We start from the raw sequence: 17,373 nt of genomic DNA, 5'->3' as shown, positions 1-17,373 counted from the left end.
CCCTCAAAGCCCACGGTTTCCTTCTAACGCCAGGAGTCTCCACCCTCCAGCATTACCTGATCCTTGTAAACTCCAGGCAACAGGCTGCAAGCCTTCTCAAAGGCAGAGAGAATCATGGCCTTCGTGCTGTTCTTGTCCAGGTTCTGTTCCAAGTAGCCGTCGATCTTTCTGCACATGTCACAGAAGACGCCGCTCCGAAGCCGGGCCACGTTAACTGCAGAACGGAGGGGGCGTGAGAGGCGACGTGACCCCGCGTGCCGTGACTGGGCCCGGGGAGGTCCTGAGGCCACGTGGGGTCTTCCATCCTTACCTGGCTTTTTATTGTTGCAAAGACTAAGCAAGCTGCAAACCATGTGGGGGCTCGTCTCGTCCAGGAGCAGGTCCACAATGGCCGGCCCGTACGACTCCACCAGGTCCCGGCACTCCTGCGCCATGGACTTGGGGACCACGGAGCACACTTTCTCAACTGCATGAACCATATCCTCCTAGGAGGAGGGACCCAGAGTCAGACTGGGCCGGGTCCGACCCATGGGCCGAGGGAGGCTGCGGGCCGGGGGCTGTTTGGGTTTTGCAGGGAGCAGAGGTGGGGGAGGGAGAAGAGAGGCCGAGGCGCTACGAGAGCTATAAGTCACAGGGGTGCCAAAGTCTCAGCAGGGGACAAGCCCTCTCCTCCTCGGACTGGGGCGACCTGGCATGAGGGGACCGACCAGCCTGGCCCTCCCAGACCCAGTGGATGCCGGCAGATCCCGGGGAGGGGGCGCCGTGAGCACACTCACCTTGGTCTTGTTGCCCTCCAGCATTTTGATGAGCTCCTTGATAACATACTGGCACAGCTCACAAGTGGGACCGGCCTTCACCTGACCCAGATTCTTCTGAGAAGAGAGCACAGAGACCAAGGTCGGGGACGGCAGCGCACATGCTGCTCCTGAAGCACGGGGAGACTGGGGGCACAGGACCCCACTGGGGGAAGCTGAACTCGGACGGGGATCCTGAATTCCTGGGGGAATTTCCTGGGGCCTCAGAGAGGAAAGCCCCGTGGGGGCCCCAGGCCCGGGTGCTGTGGCCGATCCTTAGGACCCAAGCTTTGGGACCCCAAGGGTCCATGAGGCGGCAGCATTAAGCAGGCAGGCTGGACATGAGCGCCTCTGGGGCCGCCGCTCTGCCCGCCTCTGTGGACAACAGCTGACTCCAGCGGGGCCCGGCTTACCTTGACCGGCTCCACCAGCTCCAGGGCAGGAATCTCTTTGGTGTTGGCCACGTGAGCTGGGACCAGGGCCTGCAGAGGCATTTTCTTCTCTGCACAGAACCCAGCATATCCACAGATCTCCCTGGGCTGCTTTAGAGAAGCACAGGGGGCGTGAGCTCCAGGGAAGGCCGGCACACACCCCACAAACGCGCAGCCCATGGCCTCCCCCAAGGCCTCCCACAAAGGGGAACGGACCCGAGGGGAGACAAGGGCCCGCTCGCCTCCACCACGGCGGAGCCAACGCCGCCTCGTGTCAGCGCTGGTGAGAACCAGCTCTGGGAATGTCGGCCTGACTCTGGCTTCCTCACCCAAGCTCCCCGCCTCAGCCCTGAAGCCCGTCCTGTGCCCTGGCTCAGCCCGAAGACCGTGTCCTCAGGACCTTGGGATAAGTTATTCCCCTAAGCCGGTAATCAATAACAATACCGGCAGCTTTGCTTTCCTCCAGCTCCCAACAGCCGAATTAAATCTCCAGGGACCCATGGAGCTGGCAGAGCGGCCGGGGCTCCAGCGGTCTTTCTGCTAAAAGCTGGGCTAGCCCAAGCCCGGGGAGCGGGCTTACGGACGACCCACAGGGCAGCGCAGAGACAGGCCTTTTGTAAGCTGGGTCCCTCTGAAAGAAGACTGGGAAGCTGCTGAAAAGTGTTGCTGTTTAAAAAGCCACCAAGCTGACAGTCTCCCAAACCCTACAAACTAAGCCGAGGTCCCCCATGGCTGAGCACACACCTAATTCAGGGAGTCCCAGAGTCATCTAAGCAGCAAGCCAGAGAACCGGACGGCACCCAAGTGGAACCGGCTGCTCCCAAAGGAGCCAGCAACCCCCTCAGACCTCCCTTAGAACCTTTCTCTGAGGAACAGATACCCCAGGCCGGCCTCCACTGTCCCCCGGTAGCTGGAGTCACAAAAGGGGACTGAGGAACAGGGAAGGGACCTTTGGTTTGAGCCCAGACTCCTAAATACTCAAGGAGGTCCCATCTCCTGTACGGGTATAAAATCTACCTGGGTCCATGGCTCCTACTTAGCCATAGAGGAGTTTGAAGAGTAAGGTAAGGCGACAAAATATCCAATGAGTGAAAACCTGCTGAAAGGAGCAGGACTCAAAGGCCCAAAAGAAGTCCAAACTCCAACTTTCAGATCCATTTATGTAAAGGAGTCTCTTTTAAATTCATAATTTAAGGAAATGATACATTTATTAGAAATTAGCAAAAACATTTCCTTTTTGACATTTGCTCCAATAACTTTTCAATCCTTTATCTTCTTCCTACTTTTCCCTCCTCTAGGGCTTTTGGATCATCATAATTGACAAAAAAAGAACTTGGTTTGAGGCTGGAGCACATGAAACTTCTTTTCAACGGTAATAAAAAAATAATTTTGTAACTGCTAAAATTTCAAACACTATGGCTTTCAATGAAAATTTTCCCGCTTGCTTTTTATTACTGCCTTGACTTCTCTGCCACAACTTTATGGTATGAAAAACTAATACAGCTAAATCAACAACATTCCAAAGCTTCACTGAAGAAGGGACGAGTTGGTCGGACAGAGACGTATCCAAAGTAGGCGTTTTCTTGGCTACTAGTCCTGGCTTTGCTGCTAACTTACTGCGCAACCCGGACAACTTCTCTTGAGCTGGTTTCTCGTGTGTAAAAATGCAGCATCACAGAGTTTTCAAGTTTTCAATAGTTACTGCCAGGGTTAATATTCTCAAGCTTCATCAATTACACTGATTTTTAATATACAAAATTACTAGCTGCCACTTAAATGTTTAGTGAACCTGCTGATAGTCATGATGTAGATTAGATGGGTTTATTAATAGTTTTGTAATCAAACTAAAAAAGAAACCTCCTCCACTGGAGGAAAAAATAAAGTTAGTAAAAATAAAGTTATAATTCTTCCCCCATCCATATGGGGGGAAAGGGTTAAGGACGCCACAATTCTACAGGTTAAAGGTCCCCAGTCCTCCTTTCAAATTAAGGATATTCTCTGTTCACATGGACATCTAAACCTCACACCTGGACCGTGCTCTTTTCCAAGGCAGGTGTGGTGGGCCCAGCCAGAACCCGTGCGGGCCCAGCCCCGGCATGATTCCCCAGAGGCAGCCAGAGCCTGAAGTCCCAATTCCCTGGATCCAAGAGACCTGCTCTGTGGCTTTAGGTCATCATTCATGCAGCAGAAGCATTTCTAAGGTTATGAAAGGCAGGTTTAAAGACATGCAATCCTCAGCCCGAGAGACACGTGGTCTCCATCTTTGAGGAAGAAGCGAGCTGCTGCTCCAACCAGTCACTGGCAGCCACACCTGGGCCTGGCAGGAAGATGCAGGTGGGCTCTCATCACCTGCCCTCAGTGGGCCTGCCCTCCTTTCTCCCCAGGATTCTGACTGGATAAGCGAGAGGTCAAAGGACAGCCCTTGAGACAAAGCTGGGAAAGGGAAATCTGAAAAGGAAACACAGCCAACCAGCACTACCATTACTACTGACAAGTTTCCCGACACATACCTGATCCTGTGGTTGAGAATAAAAACAGGAGATCGGAGTGGAAAATCAGAGAAAGGAAAGGACACAAGAGGCAAGAAAAAAATGTTAAATAAAACAAAATCAAGCGAAGAACCACACGTCAACAAAGGGGTCACAAGGAAGCTGAGGAGCCCGCCTGTCTTCGGGGGTGGCAACCTACCTGGGCTCTGCCTGTCTGGCAGCCACAAGGGCAAGGGGCTCCCGGGCAGACTGGGCACACTCTGGACCTCGATATGCCCAACTGAATTCTAAATTTAAAGACCCAATTAAACTAAGGACATGTGATTTGAGTCCACACCATTGACTGTGGTGAGGAGGAATAAATTCCCAATTCTATAATGGACAGAAACCCACAGATTAAGGATTCTCAATTACAGAATGAAAGGTAAAGAATGGCAACTGGTAAAGGTCAAAGGAGAGAGAAGTACCCAACCAAATGAAATTCATACTGGTGAGTTTATTTCTAGTGGGCAATAACAAGCTCATCCAGTCACAAAATGAGACTAAGACTGTTCATTCAGTCCTCATATGGTTTTTTAAAAACCATCTCTGCTAGGCCAGTCCTTATCCCCTCGCTTCCTCTCAGGAGAGTGGGGAGTATGGACGGCTCGGTACAAACCCATCCCTGCCACCAGAACCACGGGGCAGGACGCTGCCCATCTTTCACGCTCTTGGCAGGAGAACAGAGCTCTCCCCACCAGACCAATGACCTTGGGGATCCCTCGGGGAAGCCTTTCCCGCCCCCGCCCTGGCAGAACACTTACGGGAGCATGCCATCTCTGGACTAAAGCAGCACTAGCCCCGATGCCAGGGGCACTGGCGGAGCAGCACAATCACGGCCCACTCCATCCCACCGGCCCCCACCTCCCCCCCTTCAGCATGAGGCTCAAGCTCGGCAATTCAAGGATCCAGGGACTCTGAAGCAGATGGCGCATCCGATCCCAATAGAGGGTCCGCCTCTGAGCTAACCATCGGGAAAGAGCAATTTGACAATCGGGCTAAAGGGCGCCTACAGAATCCATGAGAGGAGCCAAATCCATCGGGGCGCTACGCCCCCTCGGAAAATAAGGAGGGCTCAAATCTAAGGGGGAAGCACATTAGTAAGAGGGTTAATTTTGTCAAAGTCCTGCAAGGTCCAAGAGAGGCAGCGGGGGCGATTCTGAGGCTGGAAGAACTTCTCAGCTTCCGGCTGAAGAAGAAACCACAGTGGGTGGTCGAACACCGGGAAGCTCTTCCCTCCACTTACCATGTGCATCATCATCTGGACAGCAACTTCAGAATACTGGCTGATGTAGGTCTTGCACTGTGAGTGGGGAGAGAGAAAAAGCCCAGTTTAATTAAAGATGAATAACAACCCACCTAAAAAGAGATCAAATCCAGAATTCCCCAGCTCCACTGTTTAAGATGGCTTCCCGTTCTGCTGAAGCTCAGCAGAAACCACAGGATCTGCTGTAAGCGCGGCTCCTGGACCGCCTCCCCCTTCCCCTCCGCTCTCCTTCTCCAGGACTTATGTGCACCACTCTGGGAGGGTGGTCTTCACAGCAAGCCTGGTTTCCTGGCATCTCCTCGGTACCACCCAGATTCCCGGAGGGAGCCTCCCCTGCATCAAAGCCGCCCTCTCTGCTAGCTCAAGTCCCTCTGCTCATCCTCCTGGCTCAGGCAGCCTTGCGCTTTCTAGGCGGCTTCTCAGCGCCTGCTAACAGCCAGGAACAAACCCTCCATGTAGCCCCACCCTCGTTCACCCTTCCCTTCACCATCCTTTTATTGAAATATAAGCGTCTGCGGTTTTCTATTGGCCAGAGGACCTGGCACTGAAAAGCCTCCACAAACCATCCTCACTTTGTGTTGTCGTTTGCTTGCATTTTGTTTTCTTACTTATTTTTTTAATCTGATTTCTCAGAATTGTATAAATGTTTATACATACTGGATTTAACATGTTATTTTAACAAAAACTGAATTGCTTGTCATCTAGGGGAGGGGATCGGGGGGGGGGAGGGGGAGAAAATCTGGAGCACAAGGCCATGCAAGGGTCAATGTTGTCAAATTATCCACGCATGTTTTGAAAATAGAAAGCTTTGGGGGAGGGGGAGCCTCCACAATTGGTCCAACCTCCCTTTCCAGCCTCCCCCCACACCTTCTGCATTCCCGAAGGATCAAGAATGTTCCCCGACCTCAAGATTCCTTCTCTTGCCTCCACGCCTTTGCACAAACCATCTGCCACGCTTGAAGTCAATCCTCAATTCCAATTCTCAGGCTCTTCCCCTTCCTCCAAAGATCAAGGAAAACTACCCTGATCTTCCTCTTCAGCCCCACCCGTGAGTTAAAACTTCCCTCTTCCTCAGATTTTGATTTATCATTTTATAGACATATTTTATTCTTTCTACAGAAGCTAAATTCCTTAAGAAATGATTTTATTTTATCTCTATATCGAAATGTTGTATATTAAGCAGGAACTGAATTTCTTGTGTACCTTTTTGCCCCGAATTTTTAAATAAATCTCCAGATTTCAACTATTTGGGGGTCTGGGCCCCCAACTCCCATTCCAGCCTTCTCTAGCATGACTGTTTGACTTGGGCCAAGTCTCACCTGTCTTGGCTGTTAAACGAGGACTGGACAAGACACCCTTACCTGAACCAGCCCCAAGGTTTGCTATCTCTGTAACGGAACTCATCTTGTTGATTTCCCTTGGACCATTTGAAAGTGTGCCATTAAAAGCCTCCTAAAAAATGGTAGGAAAGCCCCAATTCTCGGGTTTAGACAACCAAACCACGGGAGCCCCGGCCCCTTCCTGCTCTGCAGAGCCGGAGACGATTACCATGTCGGACACGCCGGGTCCAAGGCGATCACACTCCTCCTTGAGATGGTCCACTAGAGACTCGACGAAGGAGGCGTTGGTCTTTATGGCGTTCTGAACGTCCGTCACCAGCTTAACGCAGTCCTGGCACACGTCCTCTCCGGCCTGGGCAAGGGAAGGTCGCCATGAAGCCTCCTCACTGCCCCGTCTCCCACCCGCCCCATCCCCCCCAACAACCGAAACAGCTCAGACACGGAGAGAACGAGGACGCTCCCAGCTACTTTTCTGCACCGTCCCAGGGGAAAGTGATGTCTTCCAACCATACTTTTGGTGGGATGAAAAATACAATTCCCAAACTGCTGGGAATTCAGTCTAACAATCTCTTAACAGCTAAAAGCCCTGAGGAGGTTCGGCACGGCACCGCGGCAGAGCCGGCGGAAAGACTCCCAACCTGTCCCAGGGGCCACGGGCGCCTCTCCAGGCCGTTAGCGGCTGAGGTGGCGGCGACTTGCTGGAGGGCCTGCCCTTTGACCTGAGCCGGCAGGAAAACCCGGACTCTGGGGGTTCTTCTCTGGGCCCCAGGAGCCTTCCCGCCCTCCCCCCCAAGGCTGCCCACCTGTGGCAGAGCGGGCTTTTTCTGGGTCTCTCCCTGAGGGTAGAGGAGGAGAGGAACGTTGGCCATGAAGGGAGGCATCAGTCTGGGCAGCTCCGCCTCGGGGATCGAGTTGGTCTCCAGTTCCTGCTGCCGCTGGTTCAGAGCAGCCAAGTGCTTCTGAAGGGAGCGGCAAAACATGAGCGCGCTGCACACCTCCTGGGGATTGCTCTGAGGAGACAGGGAAAAGCGAACCAGAAGTTACTTCCTCCCACCCACGCCAGGAGACAGCGCCCGCTCTTGGAATTGGTCTCCATTTGTCCTCCCCCCTCCCCCCCCCCCCCGCCTCCTCCTGCCCGTGTGCAAGACATCCTCCAAGACCCCCGCAGGCTCTTCTCTGGCCCCGGGGCCTGTGCTCCAGGGGGCAGCCGGAAGCCTCTGCTCTCTCCTCCCCAGTCATCAAGTCCCCGGGGCCCAGCACTCAAGGAGACAAGTTCCGGCACTTTATCCGCAGAATCACATACTCAGAGGATTTGGTCCTGCGCTCATGTGACACAAGCCCCGCGTCCACATGGCCAGCAGCGGGTTCTGCTTCTCAGGGACCCCTTTGTCTGAGAAAGAAAGCTCACAGGCCCCGGGACCGATTCCGTGGTGGGGTCGCACTGATGCTGCTCAGTTCTTGTTTCACTGACCCCAACAACCCTTGTTCTGGTCTTACTGACCCTCCCTCAAACAGCCCAAGGCCTTCGGTCTAATTCTGCAGGAAAAACACCTTCCTTTTCTAGCCTGCCCGGTCCTTCCCCAGCAGGACGCGGCAAACCGGACACGTCCCTCACCCAGGAAGGGACCGAGGGCCGCGCTGGGACTGGCCGGCAGCCTGGCCACACCTGGCCCTTCCTATACGGGCCGCAGCGTCACCGAGTCATCTCAGGGCCGCTCCCCGTCCCTGTGGGCTGTGGGGGCCCGGCCTCTTCCGCTTCAGTCACTGCCAGGGCCTGGGAGAGCCGGCACCAGCCCGGGCCAGGTGCTCCAGGCCCCGCCTCCTCCTGAGCAATCGGGGATCAGGCTCATGGCATCTAACACTCAAACACTTGGCTCCAGAGACGAACAATGGTGGTCAGGCTCCGAGCTCTGAACCAAAACTCAGATTGACCCGAGCTCCAGCTCAGGACACGAGAACGCCTGACCCGGGCCAAAGCACCATCGGGGTGACCTGCGCCCTCAAGAGAAAAACAACGTGCACCCCGCCCCCCCAAGCCACGGGCGGCCATCCCTGTGGCGAGGTGAGCGGTGGCAGGACTTGCGATAACAGACCTGGGCTCAAGGGCCGCCCAACACCTCCTGTGTCCAGAGAAGTTTTCTGGTTTCCGGTTCAGAAGCGCCTTCTCCCCGAGCCCGGGAGCCAAGCGCACAGCCACGGCATTTTACAGGAGCGCCGCGTGACCCGACTCCAAGGCTAAGTGCCCTCTCCCTGCACCACGCTGGCTCCCCGGCGCTCCCCCCGCCTGGCCCGGAGTCAGGACCCCTGCAGAAGGCCAAGGGACTCCAGAACGGCAGCGCCAGCCGGGGGCCTCCTCTCAATGCCCCACCCATGGGCCCATGCTAGCTTCTGCCCTCCAAGGGGCTTGTGGGAGCTGCTTCCATTGGTCCCAAACGAGGTGGTGGGTGCTCCCTGGAGCACAGCGGTCTGGATGCTGCTCTTCCATCCCTGAGGCAAGCAGGCAGGCTTTCCCCGAGGTCCCAGGAGCCCTTGCCCACATCCCGCAGAAGGAGACAGCAAAGAATGAGGGTTTTTACCTTGTCAACAATCTTCCTGCCATACGAAAAACCCATCAAAACCTTTTTTAGACATTTAAGATCCTATAAATGCTGACGGAAGATGGATCTTTGGTTACTAAAGAGGAAAGATTTCTCTACGTTTCAGGGGAAAATCAGACCCCAATTATGACCATTTCCTCAGGTATAACAATTCTATGATTAAAAAAACTGGAGACACGAAGCAACGAATGAGGTCACGGAATGAGTCGCTGGGGAGGGACAGCCTGGCAAACCTGTCCAACTCCATAACACAAGCTGCCTTGGAATGCCAAGCTTCTCTGCCCGTCCGCAGCTTCTACCCTGACAAGCCCGAGGCTCTCCTTCCACAAAGCTTCCCCTCTCCTCCCAGATGTAGGCCGCAGAGCCAAGAGGAAGAAAACGGGAACTGTTCTTCCTAGGTTCCCCTACTCAGCGATTATCCAGTGCTGGGCCCTCACCTCAGGAACGTCCCCCTCTCAACTGATGCCCCAGCTCCTCCGCAGCGCTGCCCCCGGCCACTCACTTTCCATCTTCTCCCCTCCTCTAACGTCCCTCGGTTTTTCCTTTACTCGGGTGGCAGACTATTCTACGTGTATCGTGGGGGTGTGTGTGTGTGTGTGTGTGCACGCGTGTGAGTGCGTGTGTATCATGGGTATGTGCATGTGAGTATGTGAGTGTGTGTGTGTGTGTGTGTGTGTGTGTGTAAGTGCGTGTGTGTGTCTCATCTTCAATCTGCCCCACCTTCTGGGTCCATCTTTCTCTCTCCAAACATACCCAAACTAGAACCTACCAACCTCCAATATGATGTCTCTGCTCCCCTTTCTGGCTAAATTCCTTCAACAGCAAAGGTTTTGCAGAACTGTATTTATCTGATGTGAGGGAGGGCTTTTCTTTAACTTTTTTGGGGGGGAGGGGGGGAGGGAGATGAGGGAAAGAGATAACACAAAGGGAAGAAAGGAAATCAAGGCAACATGGAAAGGTATTAAGTGCAAAGCACGGGGGATGTGCATAAAGAGAGAGCAAGTCCAGCAGGGACCACCGCCACACAGGGACATTAAATCTGGCTCCTGCTGCCGCTCCCCACAAAACCCAGGCCGCCCAGCAGCAGGGGACAAGGTTCAGAGGCAGCCCCAGCCTTTGTTGTTTTTTTTTTTAATAAACTATCTCCCTTAAAAAACCTTCACAATCCACCTCCAACGGGGCCTCTGTATCCAACTCCCATCTCTCTCCACCCAACATCCACTCTCACCATTTCCGGTAACCCTCCCTGCCTCCTTGCTTCCAGGCTCTGCAGCTGGGACCCGCCCTTTTCTCTGGTTTTCTGAGACACTTCTGTCCGCGGGTCCTCCCACCTGTCCAACCACCCACTTCACGCCAACAACAGGGGAGTAGCCCAAGGCTGTCTCGGACCCTTTTCTCTCTACCCTCATTGAGTGACCTCAGTCGGTTCCCAAAGGTTCAATTATCTCCTGAAGAGGACTTCTAGACCCACTTACCCACTTACATCTGCACTGAGATTTTTGGATTGGATGTCAGTCATCTCAAATATGAGATTTCCCAAGCCAAACTCAGCCATGGCCTCCTGTTCTTCCTGACCTCCTCCTCTCCTCATCCCCTCGCGGGCAGCCCTGTGACCCTGGTCCCTCACTGACTGGGGCCCTCGGGGGCCAACCTTCCCGCCTTCCACCCTCAGTCAGCCCCATGTGGGCGTGGCCATTCTGGCCCCACCTCCCTGCGAGGAGGGCTGGTAGAACAGGGGCACAGGGGCGGAGGCCAAGCTGAGGCGCTGCTGCACTTCCAGATCCAAAACTTTATCTGACACTGAAGGCCACAGGGGAGACAGAAGCAGCAGGGGCCTAGGGCAGGCCAGGTGTGTCAGGGGCCAAATGGTGCCCTAGAGGATCACACATGAGCTGCCGCCGTCTGCCCGACACCGTGTCCCGGCACATTCAGTCTGGTTCACAGGCCTGGCTCAGAGCTGCCCCGGACGCTCCCCCTGGGCTCCCTTCTGATCCTCTAACGCCCAGGGCCAGGCCAGGCTCTGCATGGGGCCTTTTCCTCGATGCCCCTGGCTCCGTGCCTGCTGCCCGGCCGTGTCCCCCTCTATTTATAACTGTCCAGCTGTCTCTGGCATCAGAACGTAAGCTCCCAGGGCCACGTCTGCCCCCCAGGCCTGAAGCTTTTCTGCTGTGGTTCAGTCCACAGGCCCCCAAGGGGAACGAGAGCCGTTTCCTTCTCTGGCTCATTTTACAGATGAGGGAACTGAGGCAGAGTGAGCGGATGAACTGACCGCCCCGAGTCTCGCTGCTTCACGGCTGCCCCGCCCGATGCCGGCACACCACGAGCGAGCGATGGGCTGCACTGTCACAGGCCTGGGCCGCGCGAATCCTCCACCTGAGGCCCTCAGTCCTTCCCACCCAGCCCAGGCGCTCACCATTTCCCCTTCGAGGGCGTTGATGATGACTGGTAGGTAGGACTCCATGACCTCCTTGCACTTCGACACCCAATCGGCTTCAGGAAGCATCTCGCACTCCTTCTCCAGGTAACTCTCAATTTCAGCCTGGGACAAGAAGACACGAACAGGTCAGCAAGGGCTGAGAGGGGCTCCCAGCCCATGCCCCCTGGGGGAGGGGAGGGGGCACCTCCAGCTGTGATTTCCCAGGGAAAGCCCCCTTAGGAGAGCTTGGACTGCTCCCAAGGCACTATCAGGGCTCGTCGGTCCTGGCTGGGTAGAAAGAAGGGAAACTGCCAGCAAGGCCTGTCCCTCAGGCTGGAGCTCTCCCTGCCTCCCCAGACTTTCATCAATCCCTCCCTCCCTCAAACAGAAATGTGTCAACAGGAACCAATGGCAGAATTAGGAATTAGGATTCCTTTTAGCAGCGGGGGGAGGGGGTTGGGGAATCAAGCAGAGGGGAGAAAAAATCTTTGTGGCACGCTGCCTTCGTTGCCCTCTGAGGAGTCCTCACCGCCATTTCTCCAGAGCAGGCCCCCTCACCCAAGAGCAGCTTACCTCGGTGCCATTTTGTTTCAGGAAGCCCTCAACTATGGTGACCACCTTCTTACAGGCTTCACAGGGGATGGATTTCTGAAAGACAAAGCAGAGATGAAGTCTGGGGAAGGCGTAACATGCCGGAGGGAAGTCTGAAAGTCGGGGCTGCGGTGCAAACTACAAACACCCCCCCATTTCCGAGCGTCCCCCACAAAAGACAGCGCCTCAGCAGTGCTGGGAGGGGGCTCTGCCCTAGCCTGGCGAGCCCGGGACCGTGCCGGGCACAAAGAGGCTCAGTACGTTTAACGACCGGCGGAGTATTCCTTCAATTTGTGCTGAAGGGATCAAAGACACCGAGCCCTGTGAAGAGGGCACCGTGACATTTCTGTGAAGCTGAAAAAGGAATCGGAGGAGCTCTCCTCGTACCCACAGAGCAAAGTTTGGGCCCGTGGTCAGAGGAGGAAGAAAAGGGAAGAAAATCTTGCGTGTCAGCGACACCTTACTAACAAATCCGGCTAGCCCCAAGTGCGTCGGGCTGCCTGGGCCACTCACAACTGCCCGGCCCGGAAGCCCTCAAGCAGGCGGCTCAGACTCATCCAGGTTTTTGGAGAATGGACCGTTATTCACAAAGGGCTGAACCAGTGTCTCTGAGGTCCTTTCCAATTCTGAGATCCCGTGATGCAGAGAAATTTTATCCAATAGTAATTAACTAAGAAAAAGGCACAGAGAACAGCCACCCAGATGCCATGAAATGGATGGTGAGTCAGCAAATAAACAGATATAGCTATTAGACCAAAAGGGTGTGTGCAGAGTGTCATCGCAATCCAAAGCTCAGAGATTATCCAGGAAAAAGGGGGGGAAACTACAGGGTCAAAAGCAGGACAGTTTCTACTGAGTCTTATTTCTAAAGGCTAAGGACTGGAAAGAAGGAGAAGCCGAAAGAGGATTTTGACAGGAAATCCGGATGAGAAAATAAAAATGGAATTATCTTGAGGGAACTAGGGCACGCTTGAAGGCAGTACGAAAATGGAGGCGTGGGAGAGAAGTACAGAAATCTGAGGAAATCAGAAGCTGGTCTTTGCAGAGATAAGGGCCTTGTCTCAGAGGGCAAGTTCTCCTAGAGGTGAAAAATAAGGTTCGAAAAACTTTCCTTGTGAAGTATCGATGAGACAAACTCAGTTAAGGAAGGCTGAAAGGAGTGTCTTTAGTGTCCTGCCTTCATTGCAGCAAGGGGAAAGGACTGGGGGGAGGGCAAATGGTGAGAGTAATATAAGGCTGGGGCTGGCAAAGGATGACCGGACAAACGAGAGCGGGAAGGGGCAAGAGGACAAGACGGAGTAGATTTATCTAACTGGTTTGAGAATATAAGGGGAAAAAGTCAGAGCAGCAGTAACACGGCTTTAGGTAGAGTCAAGATGATGGCAAAGAAGGATTTAGAAGGAACGAGGCATAAGGAGAAAGTTGTTCTCAGGCAGAGGAATGGGGAGAGGGGAGAAGAGGCCGTGTGACTATCCAGGCATGGGGCCGAGGCGGAGTAAGGGAGCCATGAGACTGAGGGGCTGGGGAGTTTGAGAGCACCCACGAGGTGAAATGTGCTAGTGTATAAGGACAGGAGCTCAGGAGACAATTCTGAGGCAGGTTATTCTGAGGATATCTTGAGAGAAGAGGGAGACAAAGAATGACCTGGGAGCCAGTGAACGGCATCCACAAAGACTGGATGGATGTAACACTGAATTAAATGAGCTTCTCTAACAGGGTTTTTGCTGGGTGCAATTTGATGGACATGGCCGTTTCCAGATTCATGCCATGACCTGGGGCCTCTGGATGTGGCTGAGGTAGGGCAGCATGCAGGACCGGAGGCTCTGACCACGTTCTTGGACAAGTGAGCAGCCGCAGAGCAAGCTCAGCAACCCTTCTCCTGTGGGCCAGAGTTGGCTGGAGCCAAAACCTAAAGCACATCTCCCAAGACTCTTTCTGCAGTTATTTTCTTAGAAGAATTGAGGAAATTAGAATTCTGTGCCCAAAGGCAGAAGGCAGGACTGTGCCGAGCTGGCTTTAACACTTCTCTCCTCTCCCTGAATCCCCTTCACCCCAGGTGGCAGTTTTTGGCGGTAAAGACGACGTCGGTCTGGCTAAGGACCCTATGTCGTCTCCGTAGGGGCCAAGCTTGGCTTGGGGCCCCAGAAAGCAGGGAAGGATGCTGGAGTTCCAAGTCAGGTTCTACACCCCACAGTGCGGTATTGGCCAAGTGACGCCCCACAGCATCTCGCTTCCAAAATGAGCCAGTGACCTCAAAAGATCTCCCGATCTACAATCTAGAATCAACACGGGCAGACTAGATAGTATTGTGCCACACAAAAGTGAAAAGGAGGAACACTAACTATTAAGTTCAAAACCAAAAGCAGATTAAAACTAAATCTGAAAATGATTGTTTCCTAAATTAACCTGACGTATGCTTGTATAGAAAAGCAATTCCATCTGTCCTGATGATTTACCGAGGGACAGATGCCGCCCTTCAGATCATCACAGAAGGACCTCCTCCCCCCAGCCAGGCCCAAGATACGATTTCAGTCTGGAAGCTACTTTGCCCTGACCTACACCGGTATAACCCAGTGCGTCCGAGTGCTCCAGGAACACTCACCACGGTGGGCTTGCTCCAGACAGCCTGCTGACAGTGCTTGAGAGCTCCACACTCCGAGGCCGTCTTCAAGTCCCGGCACCAGACCGCGGGACCCTTGGCACATTCTTCCTTTTTGAGCACAGGGCCGGCCAGAGCTAAAAGAGAGAAGAGTACGCTCAAAAAACGATACTTTCCCACACCCGAGACTGCTGAGTCACATGCTCAGAGGCGGACTCCTAGCATTTCCTGGGCAGAAGCAGGCCGGACCGAGGCGCCCAGGCCCTCAGCTTGCTTCATCTTGATGGAAGCACATGGCCCTGACCAAGCGGGTTTTAAGCCGTGCAAAGCACGAGATCCCAGATCACTGAACAAACTCCTGGAAATTCCCTTAAACTGTTGCAGCTTCCTGAGTCTGGAAAGAACTTTCCCACCAGAAATCTACCATCTTGTTAAAAGAAATTCCATGAAAAACTTGTTTTAAGGCATCCCATCCTCTGGATACCTTTTTCTTTTCCTTCTCTAAACAATAGCACCAGTCACCACTGTATCAAGTCCAGAAGGCAGAAAGTTCCATACTATCTGAGAACGCCAACTCCCTTTCTACAAGGGTAAATCATCTGAGTTTTTTAATTGAAAATGAGAAAAGGGGAAGCGCCAAGAAACAGGCTGGAGGCTAGCCCTCCGCTGGAGGCGGACATGTGAAGCACGTGACCCACCACCCACCAGAGTCAGGGCAAGGGGCACCTGAAGCCCTCCCGCCAGGTCAGTTCAACTCCTCCCTGCCTCAGCGGCCTGCAGTCAGAAAGATGCTCAAAAAAGAGAAACCGAGACAAGCCTGCATTTTGAACAGCTTACCCACAATCTACCGTCCAGAACAATAATTAAATGAATGGACAAACGGATAAATAAGTTCTGTTTTCTTGCAGAAGCCGAAGAGAATTTTAACTCAGCAGGCATCTAAACACTAAAGATTCCTAGTGTCCAGAGGCTGAGGGAAAAATGAAAGCTTTCCATAATTGCTCCTAAGCAGGAAGGGTCCAGGCCCATAAAATATTGTTTTGGAGATTTGTCAGAAGTCACACAGTGGATTTTCCTCCTTTTTTTTTTTTTTTTTTTAATACAAAGAGTTTTCAACAATTATCCTTGCAAATCTTGTGTTCCATTTTTTACACTTGGGTTTCTGTAACCTCATCATAATTTTAGGTAGATCCAGGATGAAATTTTCACTAATTAATGGTTTAAAGAGTTCTGTGATACCCAATTTTTATGTTGTTATGGTTATGTACAGCATTTAGGGCAGCTAAGTGGTGCAGAGCACAGAGCCCTCGGGAAGAGCCGAGTTCAAATCCAACCTCGGACACTTACTCTCTGTGTGACTCTGGGCAAGTTCCTTAACCCTGTTTGACTCCTTTCTGTAAAAGGAACTGGAGAAGGAAATGGAGAACCACCCCAATACCTTTGCTAAGAAACCCCCAGATGAGTGGCCAAGACTTGGGCGTGATGGAATTAAACAGCTCTAGTTTAAAATGAAGGGGGAATAATTGAGAAAGGTTTCTTGCAGGTCAGATTCAGGAAGGTCTAAGGAAGCCGGGAGCCAGAGATGACAGAATGCTCCCGTGACACGCTCTGTGTGCCAAACGGCAGAGTCAGAGGGACCTTTCATCTTAAAGAGCTCTGACTCTCAAACCGGGTTTTCTTCTGGACACTGGCATGTTATGAAAGGTTATAAAGGAGTCTCCTCCCTCCCCCACCACCAGTCCAAGCCTCCTGGAAGTCACAAGTGCTGGTGGGCAGGCTCGGCGGCCAAACAAGCAAGGCTATTTTATGGGAGGGTGACGTAAGACTAGATTACTATAATGACCTAGACATCAAATGAATTTTCAAATTGTTCCCATTACTCATTTAATGTCTCCTTGATCAAACCTGTTACATGTAGCACCCCCTCCCCCAAGCTTATGATTACTTTGGCTGAGAGCCTTGTTGTTGGGAGGGAGGAGCAAAGAAAAGGAAAACACAAAAGCGCTCCCCCCCTTAGGAAGAGGGTGTACTCCAAATGGTTCATGGGCAGCAGCCCCACATTCAGAACACACTCTCCTAGAAACATTATAAAATGGCGAGAGGGTTCCCACGTTTTTATCTCAATGAGGCTACAATCTGCTACAGCAAAACGAGTCCCGGCTGTGAGGGGGAGTCTAAGCAAGGGAGAGATGTCCAGGCGTGAGCCTAGGGAGCTCTATCAGGAACCGGCTTGTGTGGGGTGCTAGGCCTCAGGGGCTGCGCTGTAAGCAATAGATGAAGTGCCAGAAAATGTCTCTTTCTATTGTGGTAACTATCTTTCATCATAACCCACATACCAAAACCCCCAGATCCTCAATAAGTTTTATTGGTAAAAGATAATGAGAGCAGGGTTTGAGAACCGCTGCTCTAGATGACTATGGTAAAGAATAGGAAAACATCACCGTAAAACATGTAAGGCAGACAGGTCTGACTTTGCAAGGAGCACTGAAAATGTTAACTTCTCCCAAGTGAAAGTACCCACCGAGTTCTATCGGTGCAGAGAACATCTCCAAGCTCTAGATTCTGAAGACCAAGAAAATGATTGTAGGGGGGAAAAGACTCTCCTTAGGACTAGAAGATTACATGCTAATGGCTTTTAAAAATAAAAGCACTACACATGGAAGGATCTCCACCAAAGGGGGAGGGAAAAGGGAAGAAACTCCGAGAAAAACCATTTCAATTCCCTTCAGATCAGCTACACTACACAGCACAGCAGACACATTAATGGTCCCCTAAAGGTTAGCCACAAATGAGCAAATGCAATGCAGCTA

General features: G+C 52.8%; 1 protein-coding gene across 2 annotated transcripts in view; it reads right to left on the bottom strand.

The window, feature by feature from the left end:
- PSAP (prosaposin) overlaps positions 1-17,373 on the bottom strand; it is a 33,880-nt gene that overhangs the window by 1,814 nt on the left and 14,693 nt on the right. Inside the window, exons 2-11 of one of the 2 annotated variants that reach the window (XM_074296900.1) lie at positions 14,567-14,700; positions 11,947-12,021; positions 11,371-11,496; positions 7,164-7,370; positions 6,569-6,712; positions 5,000-5,056; positions 1,208-1,336; positions 777-872; positions 311-485; positions 57-214 (exon numbers count right to left, since the gene is read on the bottom strand). In XM_074296900.1, the coding sequence (XP_074153001.1) occupies positions 57-214; positions 311-485; positions 777-872; positions 1,208-1,336; positions 5,000-5,056; positions 6,569-6,712; positions 7,164-7,370; positions 11,371-11,496; positions 11,947-12,021; positions 14,567-14,700 (1,301 nt within the window). The remainder of the gene's footprint in view (positions 1-56; positions 215-310; positions 486-776; positions 873-1,207; positions 1,337-4,999; positions 5,057-6,568; positions 6,713-7,163; positions 7,371-11,370; positions 11,497-11,946; positions 12,022-14,566; positions 14,701-17,373) is intronic. The other variant, XM_074296902.1, reaches the window with a different exon arrangement.

The sequence above is a fragment of the Sminthopsis crassicaudata genome, chromosome 2, assembly GCF_048593235.1.
Source record: "Sminthopsis crassicaudata isolate SCR6 chromosome 2, ASM4859323v1, whole genome shotgun sequence".
In the NCBI taxonomy this organism is placed as follows: Eukaryota; Metazoa; Chordata; class Mammalia; order Dasyuromorphia; family Dasyuridae; genus Sminthopsis; species Sminthopsis crassicaudata.
The sequence above is the reverse complement of the archived record's forward strand: the minus strand, read 5'-3'. Positions and strand labels throughout refer to the sequence as shown.